Genomic DNA, 19,608 nt, shown 5'->3' with positions numbered 1-19,608 from the left:
AGGGCTCAGCCACGGAGCAGAGTCCTGGCAGGAGGAGATTCCAAACAGAATGAAAATGATGGGAACTTGCAGAGCCTCGAGGCTTTGCCACAGGGAGAGGCTGAGCAACACTACACCACTGAGGATACAAACCTTTATTTCAAACAAGAGCCCATAAAACAGGGTACAAAAGGCTTTCCCACTCATTTCTTCTCCATGGCTGAGTCCTGGATGGGACTGAGGGGTCACCACAAAGTCCAAGCTGGAAGACAAGGAATGAGGCCCAGTGATGGGGCTGCAGAGAGGCAATGTGGGAATTCCCTTGGATTTCCTTGGCATCTCTGAAGTGCAGGGATCTCCGAGCGCCCGTGAACTGCTGGTGGGAGCCACCCAGCTCCTCACACCTGGAAGAGAAGGAGGGGTGGCATCACCTCCTGAGCCTGCCCCAGGTCCCTCTGAACACCCCAAATCCCAGTGGGCACAGCCTGAGCAGAGGCACAGCCTGAGCAGAGGCACAGCTGGCAGGGGAGCCTCACCCTGCTCTCCCCAGCAGCCCCCTCCACGAGCCATTTAAAACTCTGAGATGTCTCCCCAGAAGCAGCTACTTCACACTGACCTTGGAACACCCCCTGGCACTGCCCAGAGCCCCCCAAAAAGGGGGTTCCCCCATCCTTACCCACTGTGTCACTGCACCAGTCTGTAGGTGATGTACCTGCCCGCCGTCTCGCTGGGCCTGATGATCTTCACTACCTGCAGGGCACACACAGAGCTCAGGAAGAAGAGAAGGAGACACTTTTTCTGCTCCAAAATGCCCTCAAGGATCGTCCCCTCCCTGCCCTGCCCCGGGGAGCTGCTGCCCCAGCCTGCTCCCCTCACCTGGCCACGCTTTATCCCGAAGTACCGGGCCACGGGGTCCCCAGCCTGGATCCTGGGCAGCTGGTTCTCCCTCAGTTTGCTGTGCTGGGGGTCAAGGAAAAGCTCCAGACACACCGTGGGCTGCTCATGGGACAGAAATGAACCCTGGCAGGAGGAGGGGTTTTCAGCCCAAATCCCATTACCCCGGAGCAGGATGGAGGGACACACAGGAACACTCAAAGGGACTCAAAGGAACACTCAAAGGGACACTCAGGGACATTCAAAGGATACTATCGAGCCAGCAGCTCTGTTACCTCCTCCTTTGTCATAACCACGTGCTCTGGCACCAGCTGCAAACACAAGAGAGGCTGGGATACAACGTGTGTGTGAGGGGAAAAGGACAACTGTGTCCCTCAGCCCAGCCAGAGACCAGCAGGAGGACTCTGGGGGCAGCAGGAAGGCAGCCAGCACCATCCTGCCCCTGCTCACCTCGTGCTCCGTGATGTTGATGAGAAGCTCCTGCTGCAGGAACTGCTCCAGGATGTATTTGGGAGCCATGTCAACCAGGGACTGGAAGGAAAAGGCCCATCAGAGGTGGCTGGGGCAGCCCTGGCAGTGCTCAGAGCTGCTCCTCGGTAAGCACCTGGGCTCACACGGACACAGGCAGGCTGGGAATGAGCACATGGATCTCCTGGAACGGGGAAACGTCTCTTTCTCCCTCCCCCAGCAACTGACTGCTCGTGGGCCCTCAGCTGTGCCACTGCCAGCAGGAGCAGCTGCTCTGGTTGAACACATCTGGGTGCTAAAAAAGAGCCTGTGCTAAGCTACAACGGGCTCCAGGAGGGAAACTCAGGGCTTTCATTAACCACAGCAAGGCTAAAAAACAGACAAGGAAAACCTCCACAGCTGCCGAGGGGGACAAGCCCTGTCCCCACAGACCTGCTTGGCCGAGGGGGTCATTCCCTGCTGCACCACGATCAGCGCCCGCGTGATGTTCTCCTCCTGCATGCGCTGGCAGTACATCTTGATCGTCTTGATCCCCACCTTGGGCTCCTCTGCGGAAACAGCCGGCCCCGGGTCACCGAGAGCACTCTGAACTCCCCGAGGGCTCAGCCGGGCCCGGGACAACCCAAAATTCCCCCGAGCTCCGAACCTCCCCCGGGTCACCGCCCGCCCTGAGCCCCGCCGGGCCCGCGCTGCTCACCGGGGAAGAACACGAACATCTGATCGGTGGGGTCGTCGTTGTGAGCCACCAGCACGGTCAGGTCGGTGCGGCGGGGCCGGCCCTCGCTGGGCTTGTCGCCGAACTGCGCCTTGAACTCCTCCAGCGTCTGATCCAGCTCGTCCTGCGTCACCAGGTACCCGCGGTCGTGGCAGAGCTGCGGGGGCAGCACGGCGCTCAGGAGCCGGCCTCCACGACCCCCACAGGACCCCCCCACACACACACGAGGCTCGGCCCTGCGGTGTCCCCGCCGCCCCGGACCTGCATGATGGTCTTGCGGATCTTCCACAGCCGGTACGTCTCCTCCTCGTCGTCCATCTTGGCCGCTGAGGGCTCCGCGGGCTGCCCGCGCCGCCGCCGGCCCTGCGCGTGCGCACGGGGGCCTCAGCCGCGCGGCGCCTCCTGGGAGATGTAGTCCGCCGAGTGCTGCCCCCCCACCGCCAGCCGGTGGCTCCGGGGGGAACGGGCACCTCCGTGCTGCTGTCGGGGTGGGTCTCCGTTCGGAGCCCGCGGCCGCTCGGCAGGGAATCGCCGCTCGGCAGGGAATCGCCGCCCGGGGGGGGCGTGGCCCGCAGCACCTGTCTGCACACCCCGCCCTTTGGTCTGTCCTTGCCCCCCGCCCTCGTGGTCGCTCCCGATAAACACCCCTGCGGCCGCCCCGCCCTTCCTGCCCTCCTATTGGTCAGCTCTCCATCCATCATCGCGCCGAGGCCGCCTCTCTGCGCGCTGATTGGCCGCTCGGGCCGGAGGGGCGGGGCCAGTGCGATGGGGTGGGGCGGCGCGGCGCGGGGCGCGCTGTGGTGCTCGCGGGCGGCGGCGCGGGCGGCGCTCCTGGGACCAGGGCTGATCGCGGTGCGGAGCATGGTGAGTGCGGGGCTGCCCGGGAGCAACCCGGCACCGCTGCGGCACCGCTCCGCGCGGGGCTGGGCCCGCGGCTGGGCCCGGGTCTCTCCCGCGGGGTGTCCGGGGCGGGCGGCGGGGCTCGGGCCTGGCGGGGCCTGGCTCCCGGGGTCCGTGAGGGGAGCGGCGGTGGCGGGGCCGGCCCCGCTCCGCAGTGATGCGCTCGCCCCGCAGTGCGCCCACGCGGACGACTGGCGCTCGGCCAAGGCCATCTACGACTTCACGGCCCTCGACATCGATGGCAAGAACGTGTCCCTGGAAAAGTATCGGTAGGACGGAGGGGTCGGGCCCGGCGCGGCGCTGGGCGAGCCTGAGGCGCAGCGGCTCTTGCGTAACCCGCACGGCTCGGCCGGACGGGTCGGGGACCTGTGCCCCAGAGGGGCAGCTCATCCACCCGCTCTGCAGGGGCGACGTCTGTATCATCACCAACGTGGCCTCCAAGTGAGGGAAAACGGCGGTAAACTACACTCAGCTTGTCGATTTGCACGCCCGATACGCTGAGAGGGGTTTACGCATCCTGGGCTTTCCCTGCAACCAGTTTGGGAAGCAGGTGCATGGAGAGGGGGCTCGGGTTCCCCGGGAGTGTTGGGATGGCCCGGGGATCCTCACGGTCGTGTTGTGGCCCCTCAGGAGCCCGGGACCAACGCTCAGATCAAGGAGTTTGCTGAGGGCTACGGGGTGAAGTTTGACATGTACAGCAAGATCGACGTCAACGGGGATGATGCTCACCCCCTCTGGAAGTGGATGAAGGAGCAGCCCAAAGGGAGAGGCACCCTGGGCAAGTGAGTGTGGGAGGAAGAGCCCTAGGGATCCACAGCCCTTCCAGCAGGGAGAGGGCTTGGCCCAGGGCCTGGCTGGGCGTGAGGAAGGGCTGTTGTGCCCAAAACTCACTCCTGTTTTTTCTCTCCTAGTGCAATAAAATGGAACTTCACCAAGGTAGGACACTCCAGTGGTTTTGGTTGGCTCCTCTGGGCTGCACGTCCCTCTGGGGATCTGAGGGGGTCCCTGGTGTAGGAGGGAGCCTCACACTGGGCTCTGCTCTGTGCCGTCACCCCAGCTGCCAGGGCAGGAGCATCCCAAGGGGTTTCTGTGTCTAGAGACCCTTGGGAAGCCCTGCCCTGCCCTGAGCACAGCTGAGGGGCGCAGTCTGTGGGGGCTACAGCTGCCACAGCTCCCTGGGAGCTCTGGATTCACTCACCAGGGCTTGCTTCATTCCCACAGTTCCTCATTAACCGGGAAGGCCAAGTGGTGAAGAGGTACAGCCCCATGGAAGATCCCGTTGTGAGTGCTGCTGCCGGGGAGGCGGGGAGGGCCGGGGATGTTCCTGGGGTACAAAGCTCCCCTGTTCCCCGCAGGTGATCGAGAAGGACCTGCCTGCCTACCTGTAGCTCCGCTCCGCTGTGCCCCTGCCCGTGCCAGCCCTGCTGCCCACGGAGCCTCCTCCAGCCCCATGAAGGGCTGCCTCCAATCCAGCTGCTGGTGGGGCAGCCCTGACCCACGGCGTGCACCTGCTGGAAGGAGGCTCCAGGGGCCGTGGCCGCCGCGGGCGGGAGCAGCCGGAGCCCCCTCACAGTAACGCGTTCCCCTGCAATAAAGGTGTTAGGAATGAGCTGCTGTGTTCACTCTGGGATGGGGCTGGGGCTGCTGCGCCGCTCCTCTGACAGCCTGGAGTTTGCTGGCAAGCCGAGACCTTATGCAACTCCTGAGCCAAGCAGGGATAATCCTCAGCGTTGAGGAGGAAGTGCAAATCCGGCGTGATGCGTGCTCCCGAGGGGCTCCCTGGGCAAGGCAGGGCTGGGGAAGGTTTGTGCCCCCTGGGATCCCTCCTGTCCCCTCTGAAATCCCCCCTGGGGATCCCTCCTGTCCCCCCCTCTGGGATCCCTCCTGTCCCCCCCTGAGATCGCTGGGATCCCTCCTGGCAGGGCAGGGCAGCAGAGGGGATGGGTCCAGCAGTGGTGCAAGCCCTGGCCAGGAGAAATTCCTGCAAAACAAAACCCAGGCGTGTTGGGACAGGGCAAAACATCCCCTGCAGCCAGGGATGTGTCTGACCACAGCGAGCAGGATCACCCTCCTCCCCCTCAGGGCAGCGTCTTGGTGATTGTGAAGCCACAGCCGTGCCCAGCCAAGCCCGTGGGGCTGGTGTCCCCTCCTGGGCAGGGACAGCTCAGGTTCTGCCATGCAGGAATGCTGCTGCACCTCTTCCCAGGGCCTGGGAAGGGCTGGGTCTCCCTGTCACATCCACAGCCCCCTCGGGGAGTCTGTCCCCAGGAGAAATCCCAGGGTGTCCCAAGTCTGACGCCCCTGCAGAGCCTCCAGCACATCAGGGGTGCTGGGAGGATCCTGCTCACATTTAGGGATCCCTCACTGGGGGTCACCCCATCCCTCCTTCCATGATTCACCAGGACCAGCAGTGCCTGGGTGAGACGTCCCAGAGCTGTGGCAGCTCTTGCTTGGAACAGAGGCTCCTTTATCTGTGTTTTTACAACCAAGCCACGAAGGAGCTGCCTCATCCGAGGCCAGTGCCCACGCTGGCTCCAGCCAGGATCCTCTGCATGAGCAGTGGTTCTCCCAGGGAGAGAGGGAGGCTTGGGACAACAGCCCTCAATGTCACCGATCTGGTGACACAGGAGATGCAAAGTCCAGCTGCCAGCAGTGTGCTGACTCCTGATCCAAGTCCCAGCTGGGCTCCTGGGGCAAGCTGGATAGACCAAGAGATAGAGACAGAGCTGGGAGTTACAGAAATCTCACGTGTGGCTTCTGTTCCATTTTTACTGAGCAGAGTGAAAAATTATCCTTCTGAGGCAAGTAGAAAATTCAGGAATTATTAGTCCAAGGCACATATTCTAAAAAATCTCTTTACATATGTACAACTTAATTATAAATATACATAGAAACAAGGGCAAACAACAAGCAGATTAAAAAGTGCCAACACAGAGGTGTCAGGGAAGAAAACAGGGATCATTAAAAATACAATCAGTAGGACAACTGCAGAATAATTTAGTTAAAAGGTAACATTACATATTATTAACCCTGACAAAACATGGGATCGGGGCAGGAAAGGGATTCCTTGAAGGTGGTCTCTGTCTTTGCAGAGACCAGGGAGGGAAGATTGCATAAATTTTAAAGTTAAGGTCAAAGCCACCAGGTTAAGGCTCCGGTGACAGCAGAGGGTGTCCAGCAGGGAATTCCCCCTTGCTATTCCTGAGTTTAAACCTCTTTGAGCTGGGTTTTCCCGGCGTCCTTTTCCCTCATTGTTGGGAATTCGGCCCCAAGCAAGCAGTGCTTTAAAGAGGGGAGGGTGTGGAGAGGGGAAGCCTGGCTCTGCCTGGGCCTGGGGAAGGCTGCTGGGGTGGAGAGAAGCAGAGCTGGGGGAGAGCAGGAGCCCCCGGGGCAGCAGCAGGGCTTTGGGGGGCACAGGGGCCTCCCCAATCTTTGGTGATCACTTTGAGGTAAGGAGGTGAAATGTGGCCCCGACTGCAGGGATTGAGCCTGGCCTTAGAGGCAGGTGCCAGCTAGGGAGGGGGGTAAGGACAGACCCCAAAACAAAATTCAGGGACCAGAGTAGCCTCAAACTGAGCCCACTTGTGTGGCAGCAGGGCAGGTCTGAGACCTTGGGGTGTCAGGGTCAGCTCCTGCCACAGTCAGAGCACAACACCTGGACAGGGACCCAGAGCAATTCCCAACACCAAACAGGGCACTGGGCCAGTCCCTGTGCCCTGGGGGGACATGGGGGTGACACCACTGTGAAGCCCCCTCAAGACTGCCCTCTTAGGGCACAGAGTCCCCCCTCCCCAAGGGCTCTCTGAGGAAGGGCCAGGTCAGCCAGGGATGGTCCCAGGCTCTTCCCTGAAATCATCCCGGTGCCACTTTTAGGAAAGGCTTTGATGTCCTCCGTCCTGGGGTGGAGGCAGCAGGGGGTGGGGCAGTGCTTTGCAAAGCTGCTTTTGTTCTTTGGTATCCGAGGGGGAGGTTGCAGCAGGAGCAGCCAAACTGCAAATCCCGGGCGGTGACAGTGACGCTGCACACCCTGAACAGTGACAGTGACACTGCACGTCCTGAACAGTGACAGTGACACTGCACGTCCTGAACAGTGACTCTGCACACCCTGAACAGTGCCACTGACACTGCACACCCTGAACAGTGACTCTGCACATCCTGGGCAGTGCAGACACCACACCCCAGCAGTGACAATGACACTGCACAGCCCGGCTGGGCTGCCCTGACCCAGACCCCTGCACCGGGGTCCATGGCCCAGCCAAGGGCAGTGGCAGGACCAGCGAGATGTCCAGGTGAAGGGACAACATGTGACAGCAGGAAACTGGCCAAAGCACGTCTGGTCACGGCGACCTGGTGAGGTTAAAGTGCAGGACAAGGGGACGTGTCCCTTCTGCTCTGGAGAATCCTGCTGATCCTGGCGTGGCTGAACTCTGACAGACTCAAGCTCTGTCTGGGGGTGCAGCCAGCTCCGTCCACTCCCTCGGAGCTCAGGCAGCTCAAGGTCCCTTCCCAGAAGGGCAGCACAGGCAGTTTTGGATTTCTCACTGCACCTGCTCAGCCCTGCCACAGGACACCTGAGCTCAGCATCTCCCAGCTCCTCTGGGACAACATTACCTTGCCCTTCATGCCAGCACAGCCCCAGGGTCTGCAGCAGTGCTGGGGCAGCCCGAGCTGGGGGCTGAACTCCCATTCTTCCCTAACTGACCAGCAATGGTCAGCAGGTCATTCCAGAGCCTGGCCGTGACCCCCCTGGGCTGGAGGGCTGGGGAAGGCTCGGACACTCAGTAGTCTGCAGGGGGTGGGCACAGGAGGGGTCTCCCCTCAATCCCACTTGGGTGCTGACCTGTGAGCAGGACTCAACCCAGCAGAGCCCCTTGGCCCAGCAGGACCCGCTCAGCTCCCCCTGGGCACGTTCCATACAAACCTGCACACGCCTGACTAGATATTAAATATAAATAAAATTCGCTTTAAGGAACTCCAGGCTTTTTCTTCCCTCAAAACCAGAGCAGAGCCAGTCCAAACCAGTAGAAAAGTCAGGGCTCCTCAGCTCTCACCTCTGCACCAGAGAACGCAGATCCACAGCAGCATTCCCAGCTGGCATTCAGAAGTCTGGGAAAGGCCCACTGAACTGGATCACGCTCTGGCGCTCCGGGGGCAGCATGTTCTCCTGGGAGGGCACGTGCAGCGTCCTCAGCATGTCCTCCAGGATCTCTCTGAAATTGATATTCCCGTCTTGCTGGAGAAAATCCTCCTGTGGCTGCTGCAGGGGGGCTGGGGGCGGCAGGGCGGGGGGCTCGTGCAGTGAGGGGCCGGGGGCTGTGCTGCCCTCCAGGCCAGGAGCGTGGCCAAAGCCAAAGGACAACCTGTGCTGCTGCTGGGGCTGCAAGGGGGGCTCCGAGGAGAAGCAGAGCGCTCTGGTCTCTGGGTTCAACACCAAGTCAGGAATGCTGTTGCTGGGAGGGCTGTAGGTCAAGTCCAGGATCTCGTCCTGGCACAGGGAGGGCAGAGGCAGCCCAGGCCCGGGCAGGAGGTGCAGTGGCAGGGAGAAGGGTGAGCTCTGCTCCTGGGCCTGGAGCAGCCGGCTCTGCTTGCGCTTCACGTCCTCGTCCATCTGCTTGAGCTCCTCCCGCACCCTGTGCACGCAGCTCTCGGGGATCTTTATCCCTGGGGGAGGAACAGGCATCAGTGGCAGGACCTTTCACCCCAATACAACAAAACTGTATCTCCCCATGACATGTGGCTAGGTCAGACTGGAATTGTCATGTGATTCATTATCTCAGCTGAAAACTTCCTTAGCCAGCAAAAAGCATTCTGTCTTGGTGTGAGAAAGGAAAATTAGTGAACATAAGAATTTTTACAACTATGTAAGACCATTATGATTTTCATGAAAGCAGAAATCTCTAATACACCCTCTGAGTGTGTGGAGAGTTCTCAACAACCAAGACATGGGCATCAAGTTACTTCCCCTGGGGACTGGAGAAATTAAGAACATTCTCTGCACACTGCTATCATTTGTTGCTCAGTGACATTGACTCCTAATTTATTTCTTTGCCATAGGTACCTTTATCTGCTAGTGGTGTTTCTGTTGTTTATCCTGTGTAGCAAGTGAATCTGTTTATGTCTGGTTTCCTTGGCCTATTCAAATAAATAATTCATGGCCTGATTGGTCATTATTAAGAACTTGCAAGTGACAGTGGGTTTTGGGGTGCTGTCTACTCCCAGAAACCTGTCAAAGGCAGGGACTTGTCTAAGCTCCCCCCTCTCCATTCATGACATCCCCACAGCTCTCTGGGAAGGGATGGGGCACTGTGGGGACCGAGGGAAAGGGCAGCAGCACTGGGAGGAGGATGATGGACCTGGCTCACCCTCTCTGCCCCCACACATCCCACTCCCTTCCTGGAAGGGAGCAGTGGGTGCTTCCACCCCACATGCAGGCACACGCTCCTTTTAAGAAGGAAATCTTGGTGCTGTGCAGCTGGACCCCTTCCCCCTGCTCCCAGCACTTCACACACCGACTTGTTTCTTCTTCTCCTTGGTCTTGAGGCGCACGATCTGCAGGTAGCTGCTGCTGGTGATGTCTGCCATGACGCCGGCGATCCTGCTCCACACGCGCAGCAGGGCCCCGCACAGCATGTAATAGTGCCTCAGGCGCATGCCCTGGAAGCATTCCTTCCCCTCCTGGATCAGCTTGCAGCTCTTGTTCCTTCCAGGACCATGGGAGAAAACCACTGGAGTTAGCACAGGCTCCTGGAGCTGAGCGGGATTCACCTCCCCACAGCCTCCCCCACTGCCCCCAGGGTGCAGGGTCCTGCCCAGGGAGGGAGGAATGGCTTCAAGCTGAAAGTGAGGAGATGTAAATTGGATGTTGGGAAGGAATTCCTCCCTGTGAAGGTGGTGAGGGCCTGGCACAGGCTGCCCAGAGAAGGCTGCCCCATTCCCAGAGGAGTTCAAGGCCAGGTTGGATGAAGCAACCTGGTGGAAGGTCTTGCTATCCATCCCGGCCATGGAACTGGAAATGGGCTTCATTTAAGGTCCCTTTGAACCCAAACCATCCTGAGATTCTGTGGCAGGCTGGGGCTGCAGCTGCCTTACCACACGGCGTGGTTACAGTTCTTCAAGGAGAAGTGGTAGCTGCTCTCCCAGTGCTTCTTGGCTTCCTCAGGCACCACCTGCAGCAGAACACTCAGCATTAGGAATTTTCCACTGTCCAGGATGAACAGATGTGAAATCCAGGGCTGGGAGTCAGGACACCTAGTGCAACCACCACCCCTGCCCATCCACAACAGAGCAAGGAGGAGCTGTGACAGGGTTACAATGAATGCCCTTCCAACCTCCCCCAGCCCCACACTGGAGGCTGCAGCTTCCACCTACCCGTCGGTATTTTTTCTGCAGACTGTCCAGGCTCTCCAGCTGGCTTTGCTTCCCAATATTTGGCTTGTAGAGGATGAAGCTCTTCCCACGGCACTGCTCTGCCAGCAGACAGGTGTATTTGCTGCCTCGCACCTGTGGGGTACAGCTCATGGTCACAGGCACAGCCTCCCTCCCCAGATGTCCTCTAAACTAACCCCTTCCTGCCAGGATGGAGGTCCTTGGAGGCATTTCCCAGGGACTTACCTTGTAGGAGAGGTAGAACCCGTCAAAGGCTCCTGTCAGTTTGAGTGACTTCTCATAGGCTTCCTCCCACTTTAAGCCTCTGTCAACGCTGATCTGAACAGGGACACACAGAGAGATTTGTAATTCCTGGGGGCAGGAGAAGTGCCTTGGTATCTGCCTCACCAATCTCCCCTCAGCACAGCCTAGAACCAGGCACAGACAGGTGCCCACCTTGTAGAACACAACCTGCCCGTCCTGCGGGTGCCCTGGGGTCAGGAAAACCTCCTTGCTCTCCTCGTAGATCTCATCCACTCCTGGGGCTAAATCTGTGGAAGGAGAAAAGGCTGTTGTAAAGAACACCCTCCCAAAACCACCTCCTCAGGTCTCAGGATCTGTGCTGGGTGGGGACACTGCACAGGGAGGAACTGGAACCCCAGGGGTGCAGGAGGCAGAGCTGTGACCACCCCTCCTTCTCCATACCAAGGATGCCCATGTCATATTTGCCCTCCTTCTTGTCCTTCTCGATCAGGTACTCAAAGGTGTCAGAAAAATACTGGAAGAGCACGTTCTGCTTGTCCACCTCCAGGCCCAGGATGCGGTTCAGGAATTTGGTGATGGAGCAGTCTGCAAGAGCACAGTGGGGCAGGTGATGTGGTGCAGCTGGACATGGAACCCACCAGCCCCCTCCCAAAGAGCCCCCCCAGCAGCCCCACCATGTCCCCTCTGACAGCAGCCCAGCCTAGGGGCTGTTCCTGTGAGGAAGCTGGGGGACCACGGGATCTGCAGGGCCATGGGATGCTCCTACAGGACCCTCCCCACAAAGCAAACATCTTGCCCAGGTGCCCAGCAAACTCCAGGAGGTCAGGTGGGCCATGACACTCCCATCTCTTCCATCTGGCCCCTGCCTTGGGCAGGAGCAGCTCCACACGTACCCTTCTCCATGGAGCCAGTGCCATACTTCATCTGGCTGCAGCCAATGCCCACGGAGAGGAGCCCTTGCTTCATTTCTGGAATGGCAGAAGACATCCTTTGTATTTTGGGGTTAAGCCTCCCACCAGCATTCCTGCAGAACTCAGCCCCTCCCATGCCTGGCAGGGTGACAATGTAAGCCAGCAGCACTTTCCCCTGTTTTCTCCCTCTGACCTCCTGCTCGGTTCTTCCAGCATCCCAAACCTGAGGCCAACCCATCCAGCAGAAACCCTGGAGCTGGTCATGTTCTTACCATGGAAAAATATGTCCTCCCCTCTCTTGTAGCTCCTGGGCACAGGAACCCTGCTCTCGGCGTGGTTGAGGATCGTGTGCAGGACCTCGTCCAGGGCTTTGGCCCCGTACTGCGGGAGGAGAGCAGAGTCACACGGGGGAACGGACACGGCAGCGAGCTGGGGCTGAGGGGACACACTGCTGAGGGTGACACTGCTGAGGGGACACTGCTGAGGGGACACTGCTGAGGGGACACACACTGCTGAGGGTGACACTGCTGAGGGGACACACTGCTGAAGTTGACACTGCTGAGGGTGACACTGCTGAGGGGACACACTGCTGAAGTTGACACTGCTGAGGGACACACTGCTGAGGGGACACACTGCTGAGGGTGTCACACACTGCTGAGGGTGACACTGCTGAGGGTGACACTGCTGAGGGGACACACTGCTGAGAGTGTCACACACTACAGAGAACACTGTTGCCCTGGGAAGGCCACAGACAAGGCAAGGGGGAAGCTGTGTCAGTGCCTGCCATGTCCCCAGGGGAATGGAGTACAGGCCCTTCCCTGGGGGCAGAGCACTGAGTGCCCTTCCCAGCTCCTGGTGGGAGCAGAGTCCTCAGTGTGACCATGACTGAGCTCGCAGGAGCTGGGAGCTAGGCTGGGCCCTGCCTGCAGACACGACCAATGATCCTCCTGGCTCTGGCTCCCTCTCCCAGCTTTCCCAAGGTTCTTTCAGCCACGTTGCCCAGCCCGGCCCTGTCACCTTGTTCTCGAAGTTGTACTTGCTGAGGTCTCGGGACTCGGTGGCCCGTCGGTCCCCGTGAGTTAAGGCACCCTGGGAAGGCAGAGGGAGCAAAAGGTTCTTATTCTGAGCTGTTGCAAAACACCAGGGAAGGATGGCAAAGGCATGTCTGCAAACGTGCCATGGGGAGGCAGTGTTCCTCCAGAATAGTGAGACTTTACCAAAGGATCTGGGGATTTATCAGAAGTGAAGAAAATGAAACAGGCAAAATAATTATTCCATTAATTATTTCGTAAGCTTTTTGGGAATAATACGGGTGTACACTCCAGTAATAGTGGGGAAATTGCAGCATCTGGAAGAGAGTGCTTGCTCCCCTGAAATTCCTGCCAATGCCTCAGTTACATATTCTCCTCAGTTCCTTTCCCAAATCCCAGGATGCTAAAAGCCTTCTGCATGCCATGGCTGCCATGCCTCAGGCAGGGTGACACAATCCCCCAGTTACAGTGGCCATGCTGGTGGGAGCTCTGACCCAGGATCTCCTCAGAGGGAATCAGAGCCGTGCTGGGATCACAGCTGATCTCTGCTGTGGGCGCTCACCAGGCTCTCCAGGCGTTTTGCCACGATGGATGCAAACCTCCTCTCCCCTGCCAGCTCTGAGATGAGGAACACGTACTCGGGAGCAGAGACCTGGTTGGATCGGTGCGTTCGGCCTAGGGGACATGGGACAGGGATGGAACAGGAGGTTGGGATGGCCTGTCTGGAATGGGAATGTGACCAGAAAAGCCACACAATGCCCATCTTTCTCACCCTGGGGAGTCCATCCTCTGCCCCAGAGCTCAGGGCTATAAACCCAGCTCTGCCAAGTCTAGCAGCACCGGTGATTGTGTGTCTGTTCTCCTGACAGAGACATCTCCTAAATCCACCTCGGGTTGCCACCACACCTGACCCTCCCAGGGCCCATCCCACAGCCTGGCCCACACTCAGGGGAGGTGACAGTGCCCAGGGACACGCAGCCCTCACCGAACTGCTGGATGGCCCGGTCTGCACTCCAGGGCAGCTCCAGGGTCATGTGCACCCGGCGCTTTTGGTTCTTCACCCGTCTGTCAGCTTGGAGGGAGATCCCTGAGCTGGAGGCCTCTGAGATTATCGCTACGAGCTACAGAGAGATGAGCGAGAACAGAGTCAGGTTCCTGAACACATGTTAAACAGCTTCAAGAAACAGCCCCAGGTGCTACAGCAGCTCCAGACCTTGAAGGCACCTGGCAGGCTTTGTCTCCTTCCAGCAGGAGAAACCCACAGAGAGCTGCTGGCCTGGGGCTGGCAGGGCTCTGGGAGGCACAGACACCCTCCCTGCCCTCCCCTTACCAACACCCTCAGTCCTGTGCAGGCTTTCAGCCCCAGCTCACCTTCTCCCCCTGCATGAAACGCTCCTTCTCCTTCAGGTTGACGTGGTCTATGGAGAGCCCTTGCTCGGCGCGCGACTCGAACACGACGGAGCCGTCGGGCCTGCGAACCACGCGCCCCTTCCGGCCCGTCATCTGCACACAGGAGAGGGCTGCTGCAGCTGGGGAGCCACACAGCCCAGCAAGGCCACCGGGCAATTCCCAACACTTCTTCTTCACAGGGAGAGGAAACCCTCTGCCAGCAAGAATTTTCTTTTTTTTTTTAAATGGAAGAAATTTTTCTCTCTATGGGCACAAGTTGCCCAGAGAAGCTGTGGCTGTCCTATCCCTGGAAGTGTCCAAGGCCAGGCTGGATGGAGCTTGGAGCAACCTGGGATAGTGAAAGGTGTCCCTGCCCAGGGCAGAGGGGTGGAATGAGATGATCTTTAAGGTCCCTTCCCACCCAAACCACTCCATGATTCTCTGATTCTTCGCTGGCCCCTTTCCCTGTCACCCAGTGCCACCAAAATACACTGGCAGTTGGAAGTACCTCAGCCACGTTCTCTGGGCCCCCAAAATAATCGATCAGTTCATCCAAGGTGTTGAGAGGTAGCTCTTTGCCCAGTGCTTTCACTTTTGCTAGGAGGTCCTGTTTCATCTTTTCGACCTTCAGCTCTCTCAGGCCGTGCAGCTCTTTCTGGGAAGGCAGCATGTGGAAACCACCTACAATGGGAAAGGCAGAATTTTAGAGTTCCCTGGTAACTGCACATCAGAGAGGGGGAAAAATTGTCCCAGAGGGTTTCTGGGGCCACTGCTGCTGGACAAAGGCACTATGACCTGCAATAAATGCTGAGCACAGAGTGAATTCCCTCTGGGCTTCTCCTTTCTGCTGGGGGAAGGAGCACACAGGGCAGATCCCCCCCGCCCGCTGACCACAGTGGGTGAACGTGGATCCACCCACCAGCCCAAGAGTGACCCCCAGGATAAAATCCAGCCAGGATCACAAAGCTGTGCCAAGCCTGAAGGGCTCTCTGCAGGACACAGTGCCCCCCTCCCCAGCTGTCCCCGTGTCACTGCCCTGCTCACCCCTGTCCTCGCTGAAGGTGTGATCCACGAAGATGACATCGTCTGTCTCCAGCAGGGACTCCGGGGAGGAGGAGAGGTCGCTGTCCAGCCCCATGTCAGAGTCGGTGCTGCTGTCATCGCTGATCTTGATGACAACCCCTTGGTCACACGGGCCCCGCAGAGCCTTGGGGCAGCGGCCCCGAGGGCGCCCTGCAGCAGAGAGCCAGCGGTGTCACAGCCCCAGCCCCAGCAGGGCACAGAGCAGAGCAGAGACAGGAGGAGGAGGAACCCCAAAAGAGCTGAGCCTGCCCCAAATGACAGTGTGACCTCAGCACGACAGCCTCTGGGGTGGGGGAGGCAGTTAGGGAGGGAGGGAGAGCAGGAAAGACAAAGGAAGAGAGAGAAAGGAAAACAAGGCACTCCTGAGCAGGGCTGAAGTTGGCTGCACACGTCAGGAGGGGCACATGGCTGGCTCTAAGCAGTGCCAGCTCCTCTGGGAAGGGATCCCAGGGGATTGCCTCCAGAGGAGTGTGCAGTACACAGGGAAGCACTGGTGTTTTGGGCCATGAAGCACTGGTGTTTTGGGACATGAAGCACTGGTGTTTTGGGCCATGAAGCACTGGTGTTTTGGGCCATGAAGCACTGGTGTTTTGGGACAGGAAGCACTGGTGTTTTGGGCCATGAAGCACTGGTGTTTTGGACCATGAAGCACTGGTGTTTTGGGCCATGAAGCACTGGTGTTTTGGGACATGAAGCACAGCACAACGTGCCCCCTCTGTGTCAGAGGGTTCATGGATCAGCTTGCACAGGCTGCTCCACAACCTGCCAGTGCTGCTGCCCCTCTTCCCCCTGCTCCACATCCCCCTGGGAGAAATCCCAAAACTCTTCTTACCTACAGCCACAACAAATAATTTGGCAGGGAAATTATTTTTTTCCTCAGGACATCTTCTGTGCTCTAAGTAAGGTGTTGTGGAGGACCCCCCTTGCTGCAGGAGGGGTTCAGACACCAGCCAGGCCTTGTGCCATCTGTCCCCAGCGTGGGTCAAGGGGAAGGGTCAGGGCAAAGGCAGTGAAGCAAAGGGAGGAAAAGGGGGGAAGACCCAGAGCTGCCATCCTCTGGATGAGGGAGCACTGGAGATGTGCAGGAGGGCAAACCAAAACCAGGGAGAGCAGCAAAAAGCATGAAGTGGGGAGAAGGGCAAAAAGCAGAGAAGCTGAGTGGCTGAGGGCAGCAGCAGGGCAGGAGGCAGGGGCTGGGCTGGGAGTGAGGGAGATCTTACGTTTTCTTTTAATGCCAGTTCCTTTTTCTCTCTTTCTTTTGTTTGAAGGAAAGTGCTTCTGAATTAGTGATAGAAAGACGCCTCTGAAAGTAAGATGCAAAATTTATTCCAGCTGCCAGCAACACGTGCTGGTTATCACATACCAGTGTGTGTTTGGGATAGCCCCACATTCCATGGAAGAGAGGCCAATCCACCCCATCCATGGCCACCAGCTTGGCCTCAGCCAGCCCTTGGTAAAATGTGGCTCTTGGACCTGCTGGTCCTTTATATAACAACCAAGAAGGAGGTTTAAATGGGAAATACTACACTGGGAAACTGTTACACCAAAAATACAGTCAGCCCCAGTGTCCCAGCCCTTCTTCATGCCCTGAGAGTACAGACACTGTCAGGCCATCCAACAAATATGCTCCACCAAAGTCCTCCAACTCCCTGGCCGTGGGCCTGCTTCCCACAAAACCAAGGGACAGACATGGATCTGTAGTGGTTCCAAGTGAATGGAAGAAAAAAAAAGTCAGAAAAGGTGAAAATCAAAGGTTTCTGTGGGCTGTTCTGCAAATCAAAGACCAAATGTTTAAATGCTGACTGTGTGGATGAACCCCAGGGCAATGGGGTGATGCTGATTGTACTCTGCTTGAAAGAAAAAAAAAAAACCAAACCAAACATAGCAAGCACCAGGTGAGAGGATGGACATGCCAACTCTCCTGGGTGAAAAAAGGGAGATTTAGGAACAGGGCAGGGAGCTCCAGGACCCTTGGCATGAGGGGCTGAAGGGGAAGAGTGACCTGGCTCCCCAGAGGGACAGAGCTCTGTGACTGCAGTTATGTGACACCAGGAATGACCCCTTGTCCTGTGTGCTGGGGTGACCCAATGACCACAGCTGGAGCCTCCCAGCTGTGAAATTCCACTCATTTCCTGTACTCACCCTCCCCATCTCCCTGCAAACAGCCCTGGGCTGGAATCCACTCACAGGACCATGTTTATTTTTAACCCCATTTCTCAGCATCCTTAAACTGCTCCTTCCCAGCACATTCCCCTCCAGAAATCCCCCAAAGTGCTGCAACACCAGGACACACATTTGGAGGCTGAGCAGATGCCAGGAGACACTTGGTGATCTGGCCAGGACTGTGGAACAGAGCTGCTGGCCCTGGCAGTGGGCAGCAATTCACACAGAGTGGGACCCCTGGCAGACCCCTCCTCCAGGACCACGCTGTCCCCTAGACTGGAGCTCTGTGACGTGGAAACCAATCCAAATCACCCAAGGAGCTGCCAGACCTGCCCTGTGCACTGTCACCAAACTGTGTCTGGTTTTTAGAAATGGGCTGGAGGCAGAGGAGTGACACAGATCAACCCAAACCCCTGTCAATAAGGGAGGAAAGCTCAGCCCAACCCAGCCTCACGCTGCCTTGGACATGTCTCACTGCTCCCACCTGCAGCAGAAGCCACTTGGAAGAAAACAGCTCTGCAGAACAGAGGAAACTCAAACCAATGCCAGGTTTTTGTCCCCTGTCATGCAGGAACAGCTGCACTCAGGGATGGGCTGGGGTTTTGGAAGCTGCAGGAAGGAGGGGAGCAGGAGCCTTACTCTCTGCTGAAGGGGTAGCACAAGTCCTGCTGCTGGCTCACTCCTGGCACAGGCAGCTCTCCTGTTAGCTGGGAACAATGGCCACACAGCCAGGACACTGGTCCTGCTTCATACATCAGCTAAAAGCCAACACTGGTGGGTGTAAACTCCTCAGACCACTCCTCCCACCCCCTGCTCCACTGACACCACCTCCCAGCATCATCCCAGAGTCTGCCATCACAGTAAATTCTCTTGCTCATTTCTTCTGTGTCAACAGCATGATTTTTCAGAGCCAGATCCACACAAACTACCTCTGAGCAACAATTTTGGCTCTCTCTGACAATTCTTTTGTGTGTGTAGAGAGTAGGATAGGCTCTTCCTGTAAGTCCATGGGAGACTTCAAAATCCAGGATGTAGCTCATATAGTCCCACTGAGGCTACAGTGCCTCAAGGACCCACCTGAGTGTCCTCCTGTGGTACAGGGGGAGGTGACACCAAACTGCACTTGAAGACCTGCCAGTGCTCTGTGCCCCAGGGCAGAGCTTTCCTCCCACACACCCCACAAAGGAAAACAGGGATTTTTAACTCACTCTGCAGCAGAGACAAAGCAGTTGAGGTGCCCATCGTTCTCATCCAGGACCTCCCTGGTGCGAGCCTCCCCCGTGGACTGCAGGCCGATGACAATGCACTGTGGGGACACAAGTGAGGGGGGACATGAGGGATGGCACACTGAGGTGCCAGGAAAGCTGCACTGCCACAGGCTCCAGGCATTTCCCAGGCCCAGGTATCTCCCCTTGGCTCCTGTTCCAGGTAAGTCCATGCTGGGCCCGTAGCAGGGCTCCTGAGGAAGAATCTCTCAAATTTCAGCATCAACACCCCCCTGTGCTGACCCCACACAGGGGGACTCTGAGCACAGAACCTCACTGAACCTCACTGACTGTGCTAGGAAGTTTCTGCCTGAAATCTCTAAGGTGCACCCAGACAGAAGAAAGGACAGAGCTGTACTTGGGGTGAAGGGTTTGGTACCTTCAATTGTAGAATTACAGATTGGTTTGGGTTGGAAGGATCTTAAAAGTTCATCTCATTCTAACCCCCTGCCAGGGACAGGGACAACATCATTAGACCAGGTTGCTCCAAGCCCTATCCAACTTGGGAGAAAACAGCTCTGCAGATCAGAGGAAACTCAAACCAATGCCAGGTTTTTGTCCCCTGTCATGCAGGAACAGCTGCACTCAGGGATGGGCTGGGGTTTTGGAAGCTGCAGGAAGGAGAGGGAGCAGGAGCCCACACAGGGGGACTCACACCCTCCCACATACCAGTGGTTGTGTCCAATGCATGGTCAGACCCCAGCCTCCCACTACAAGGGGCCCAGCTCAACAAAACATCACCCAGAATCCCCTCCCAGCCCAGCCTGCCCACACTAACAGCAGGCAACACCTGAGGAAACGAGACCATCTTACCTCCCCAGCATCATTCACTGGGAACATCCCCAGAAATTCAACCTTACAGAGGTTCGGACTGGCTGCCAAGCCGAGCAACAACGAACTCCCTTTGGTTGCAGATACACAAAAGCCCAGGTGAGGCTGGCGGGTGCTCTGCCATACCTTGTCCCTGGCCAGCTCCTCCTGGGCCAGCTCCACGAGGCGCCGCACCTTGGCAGCGATGCAGAGGTACTTGAAGAAGCGCTGGTGAGCCGACCAGAACTGACCCCAGAGCGACTTGCGCGACTCCAGCCCGATGCAGTCAGCTGCCTGCTGGAACACCATCAAGGCCTCTGCCCACTGCAGATAACAGCGAGAAGAACGAGTTAATGTAATTCTCATTGTCA

General features: G+C 57.9%; 3 protein-coding genes across 7 annotated transcripts in view; 1 reads left to right on the top strand and 2 right to left on the bottom strand.

Moving 5' to 3' along the window:
* Window positions 1–119: 119 nt before the first annotated feature.
* On the bottom strand, window positions 120–2,535 carry POLR2E (RNA polymerase II, I and III subunit E). 2 transcript variants are annotated; one of them, XM_039695742.1, is made up of 8 exons: window positions 2,318–2,535; window positions 2,039–2,213; window positions 1,774–1,889; window positions 1,324–1,404; window positions 1,126–1,184; window positions 856–934; window positions 656–729; window positions 120–241 (listed from the first exon to the last, which is right to left on the bottom strand). In XM_039695742.1, the coding sequence occupies exons 1-7, from the start codon at window positions 2,372–2,374 to the stop codon at window positions 664–666; spliced, it is 633 nt and encodes a 210-aa protein (XP_039551676.1). In that variant the 5' UTR covers window positions 2,375–2,535; the 3' UTR covers window positions 120–241; window positions 656–663. The 2 variants fall into 2 exon arrangements, with proteins under 2 accessions (XP_039551676.1, XP_039551666.1); XM_039695732.1 differs by having other exon boundaries at window positions 120–383; window positions 2,318–2,528.
* A 270-nt stretch (window positions 2,536–2,805) lies between these two features.
* GPX4 (glutathione peroxidase 4) lies at window positions 2,806–4,562 on the top strand. The gene is made up of 7 exons (XM_039695618.1): window positions 2,806–2,920; window positions 3,131–3,225; window positions 3,362–3,506; window positions 3,587–3,738; window positions 3,868–3,892; window positions 4,178–4,237; window positions 4,312–4,562. The coding sequence occupies exons 1-7, from the start codon at window positions 2,822–2,824 to the stop codon at window positions 4,342–4,344; spliced, it is 609 nt and encodes a 202-aa protein (XP_039551552.1). The 5' UTR covers window positions 2,806–2,821; the 3' UTR covers window positions 4,345–4,562.
* A 1,145-nt stretch (window positions 4,563–5,707) lies between these two features.
* Window positions 5,708–19,608, bottom strand: part of SBNO2 (strawberry notch homolog 2) — a 48,818-nt gene continuing 34,917 nt past the window's right edge. For 3 of the 4 annotated variants that reach the window (XM_039695631.1, XM_039695637.1, XM_039695654.1), the window contains 18 exons: window positions 19,385–19,561; window positions 18,371–18,468; window positions 16,220–16,302; window positions 14,961–15,149; window positions 14,425–14,597; window positions 13,899–14,030; window positions 13,513–13,648; window positions 13,090–13,202; window positions 12,514–12,585; window positions 11,769–11,877; window positions 11,479–11,553; window positions 11,027–11,170; window positions 10,778–10,872; window positions 10,568–10,660; window positions 10,325–10,456; window positions 10,046–10,122; window positions 9,466–9,656; window positions 5,708–8,617 (listed from right to left, as the gene is read on the bottom strand). In XM_039695631.1, coding sequence (XP_039551565.1) covers window positions 8,055–8,617; window positions 9,466–9,656; window positions 10,046–10,122; window positions 10,325–10,456; window positions 10,568–10,660; window positions 10,778–10,872; window positions 11,027–11,170; window positions 11,479–11,553; window positions 11,769–11,877; window positions 12,514–12,585; window positions 13,090–13,202; window positions 13,513–13,648; window positions 13,899–14,030; window positions 14,425–14,597; window positions 14,961–15,149; window positions 16,220–16,302; window positions 18,371–18,468; window positions 19,385–19,561 — 2,652 coding nt within the window. In that variant the 3' untranslated portion in view covers window positions 5,708–8,054. The remainder of the gene's footprint in view (window positions 8,618–9,465; window positions 9,657–10,045; window positions 10,123–10,324; window positions 10,457–10,567; window positions 10,661–10,777; window positions 10,873–11,026; window positions 11,171–11,478; window positions 11,554–11,768; window positions 11,878–12,513; window positions 12,586–13,089; window positions 13,203–13,512; window positions 13,649–13,898; window positions 14,031–14,424; window positions 14,598–14,960; window positions 15,150–16,219; window positions 16,303–18,370; window positions 18,469–19,384; window positions 19,562–19,608) is intronic. The other variant, XM_039695645.1, reaches the window with a different exon arrangement.

This window comes from Passer montanus, unplaced genomic scaffold, assembly GCF_014805655.1.
Source record: "Passer montanus isolate IOZ18808 unplaced genomic scaffold, ASM1480565v1 scaffold112, whole genome shotgun sequence".
NCBI classification, from domain to species: Eukaryota; Metazoa; Chordata; class Aves; order Passeriformes; family Passeridae; genus Passer; species Passer montanus.
This window is presented reverse-complemented; position numbering and strand designations above follow the sequence as displayed.

What these genes read in the sequence shown, in the direction of transcription:
- POLR2E (XM_039695742.1), bottom strand. Translation starts at nt 2,374, where the DNA reads ATGGACGACGAGGAGGAGACGTACCGGCTGTGGAAGATCCGCAAGACC. An exon ending in TGACCCCCTCGGCCAAGCAG is followed by an intron (nt 1,405 to 1,773) that starts GTCTGTGGGGAC and finishes TTTTCCTTCCAG; the next exon opens with TCCCTGGTTGACATGGCTCC. An exon ending in TCAACATCACGGAGCACGAG is followed by an intron (nt 1,185 to 1,323) that starts GTGAGCAGGGGC and finishes TTGTGTTTGCAG; the next exon opens with CTGGTGCCAGAGCACGTGGT.